The sequence below is a fragment of the Orbicella franksi genome, chromosome 4 (genome assembly GCF_964199315.1).
Source record: "Orbicella franksi chromosome 4, jaOrbFran1.1, whole genome shotgun sequence".
NCBI classification, from domain to species: Eukaryota; Metazoa; Cnidaria; class Anthozoa; order Scleractinia; family Merulinidae; genus Orbicella; species Orbicella franksi.
Window position 1 is genome coordinate 10669801 of NC_138148.1, and position 2500 is coordinate 10672300.

The window sequence follows — 2500 nt, forward strand, 5'->3', positions numbered from 1 at the left end:
TTGTACATAAAAATTGTTTTGGAATGATTCATTTTTGATCACTTCAATTTATCTTGTGTCTTGTTAGCATGTGTGAAGGAGAAAAGAGGAAGCTTGTTATACCTTCAGATCTTGGTAAGCTGTTACTTTCATAACAAACAATTACATTTACAAACTGCAGAAAGTGGCCAGATGTAGTAAAGCGATATTCTCTGCAGGATTTGCTAATTTACACTCTCCTAACTGAGCCATCAAGCAAAGAACTGAGTGTTCAAATTACTGTAGGGGTTTCATTTGTATTTTGCAGTTATTACAACATGTTTCATCAGGTCTTGTTGTTCAGTGGTTAGATTGGCATGACAGCTGTTCTGACAAGATTTATATACATCATTTAGAATGTTCTTTGTCATGTATATTTGGAGTTTGATAATCAGTGTGTTAACTCATGGTGTCAGTTGTCCATCCTTTCTCTGTTTTTCTTGTCTGTTTTGGTTACTTCTGGTTTTCAGCTAGATGTGCTTTGCTTATCACTATATTTTCTATGCCAAAGATAAATTCTGACTTAATATTAAATGAAATAATTGCAGGTTATGGTCAGAGAGGAGCCCCTCCTAAAATTCCTGGTGAGTTTCAGTGTTGTTATAGTAACATGTTGTCATTGTGATGAATAGTTGCTGTGTTTGACCACTTAAACCAACCATGATCATGAAAATGTGGCCTATATACAGTTTACATCTAAGCATGAACATGTCACGGAAAGGTGTGATCTAGATAGGTATTAGTCTCCTTTGCAACTGTTATAAGCAATGAACAAATGGAGAAACATTGGGTGACGACTGAAGGAGACTAATAATAGTTATAAAACATTGTGTGATTCGTCGTCAGTCATTTGAAGTTTGTCAGTCATTACCAGTTATAAGAATATTTGTACCCAAATCTAGCATAGTTCCTCTTGCTTGATAGAGTTGTGAAAATGATTTTCATAGGTATGGCCAAACGTTAAACCAGGAGTTCCCTGGACAAAGGAAATCCATTTATTAAATGATTTGCCTTAATATGATCATTATGCGTGCAAAAACTGATGCCAGCAAACACAACTTCATGTATGTGACAGGGGTGGACTCAGGAGGGAGGGGTGGTTTGGGTAGCTTTGCTAGCCACCCCCTTTTTGGAGAAGCAAGAAAAAAAAAAAAAAAATAGAAAAGATGAAAACGATTGTGAACATTATGGCAGAAATAAAGGCAAACACTTTAGACAGGTATCTTATTGTAATTATAAGAATTTTTTTCTAGCTAGAATAGTTGTGGCATTTTTGGTGTAACAGTTTTCAATGGTTCCAATTCTCAAATTGCAACATTTTGGGGGCATGCCTCAATGAATATGAAAACCCAAGGTACCAGCTCCACCCTCCCTCCCCATTCCCCTCTCCTTGAAAAATCCTGTATCCTCCCCTGTGTGCTGTGTCTCACGTATAACTATGATTTTTTCATTTTCTTTTCAGGTGGAGCTACTCTGATATTCGAGGTCGAATTGCTTAAAATAGAACGCAAATCTGAATTGTAATCAGCGACCCAGTGACCGCTTATCACTTAGAGTGAAGTTGTCTTTTGTAACTGAGCTATTGGAAATAAAAATGTAGGTTCTATAAGATGCTCTCTCCTTTTGTTACTTCACGTCAAACAAAAATTAACTGGAAATTTGAGTGAAAACTTGACTTCCCTTGAAGACCACCCAATGTTTTCTTCTAGTCAGACGGTGACAGCACAGGACTGAGCCAGGACTTGGTTCATCTCATCTGCTCCCGGAGATGGCATGAGGTATTAAAGTTATATTTTTGGACGTTTCATAGCTTGGTCAGGATTCTCCCAAACAGTACAAGAAATTATTTGATTATAAATTCATATCAAAGACAGAAGTCACGTTTTTAAAACAGTCCTTAGATAATTTATGTTGGCGGAATTGTGCTTAAGGTAAGTTTTTCGTTAGCGTTTCTTGGCCTCCAAAGTATGTGGGATTTCTTCAATTCTCGGAAGACAACTCGTGGATACGTTATTTATCAGTCCTTGTATATTTTGAGGGGGGCGTAAGGGTTTGCGGTGATGCGGTTTTGCGATATTTTTGGTGCGGTTTTGCGGTAATTTTCATTTTAATTCGCGGTATTGCGGTTTCAAAACACTAAGCAGTTTGCGGTTATTACAACCTTTAAGGGACCGTTCATTTTTTATGAGGTGGGGGGGCTGGTGGGATTTGGGGAGGGGCCATGCGAAAAAAAATGGCTTTCGAGGGGGGGCCATCCCAAAAAAATAAGGGGAAAAGGGGGGGTTACGTGAAATATTTTAGTAAAACTTTAAAATGGCATCATGTTTGAATATCAAAAAAATTGCTGTAGAATAAACATAGAAGGCAGGATACAAATTTATTACAAACTTTCCTTCTGCTTTAAAAAAACGTTTGGCGACAAAAAGCATTTGTAGCTACTGAAAAGAAGTATTTAACACTGTTTTTTTCGAATGCAACTTTC

The 2500-nt window shown here is 37.3% G+C and overlaps 2 protein-coding genes across 2 annotated transcripts in view; one reads left to right on the top strand and one right to left on the bottom strand.

Moving 5' to 3' along the window:
• Window positions 1-2180, top strand: part of LOC145484657 (peptidyl-prolyl cis-trans isomerase FKBP2-like) — a 7138-nt gene extending 4958 nt beyond the window's left edge. The window contains exons 4-6 of the mRNA XM_081463259.1: window positions 68-114; window positions 567-602; window positions 1481-2180. Coding sequence (XP_081319385.1) covers window positions 68-114; window positions 567-602; window positions 1481-1542 — 145 coding nt within the window. The 3' untranslated portion in view covers window positions 1543-2180. The remainder of the gene's footprint in view (window positions 1-67; window positions 115-566; window positions 603-1480) is intronic.
• Window positions 2181-2213: 33 nt separating this feature from the next.
• Window positions 2214-2500, bottom strand: part of LOC145484618 (uncharacterized) — a 407604-nt gene continuing 407317 nt past the window's right edge. The window contains exon 2 of the mRNA XM_081463219.1: window positions 2214-2500. This exon is cut by the window's right edge and continues 1523 nt beyond it. Coding sequence (XP_081319345.1) covers window positions 2499-2500 — 2 coding nt within the window. The 3' untranslated portion in view covers window positions 2214-2498.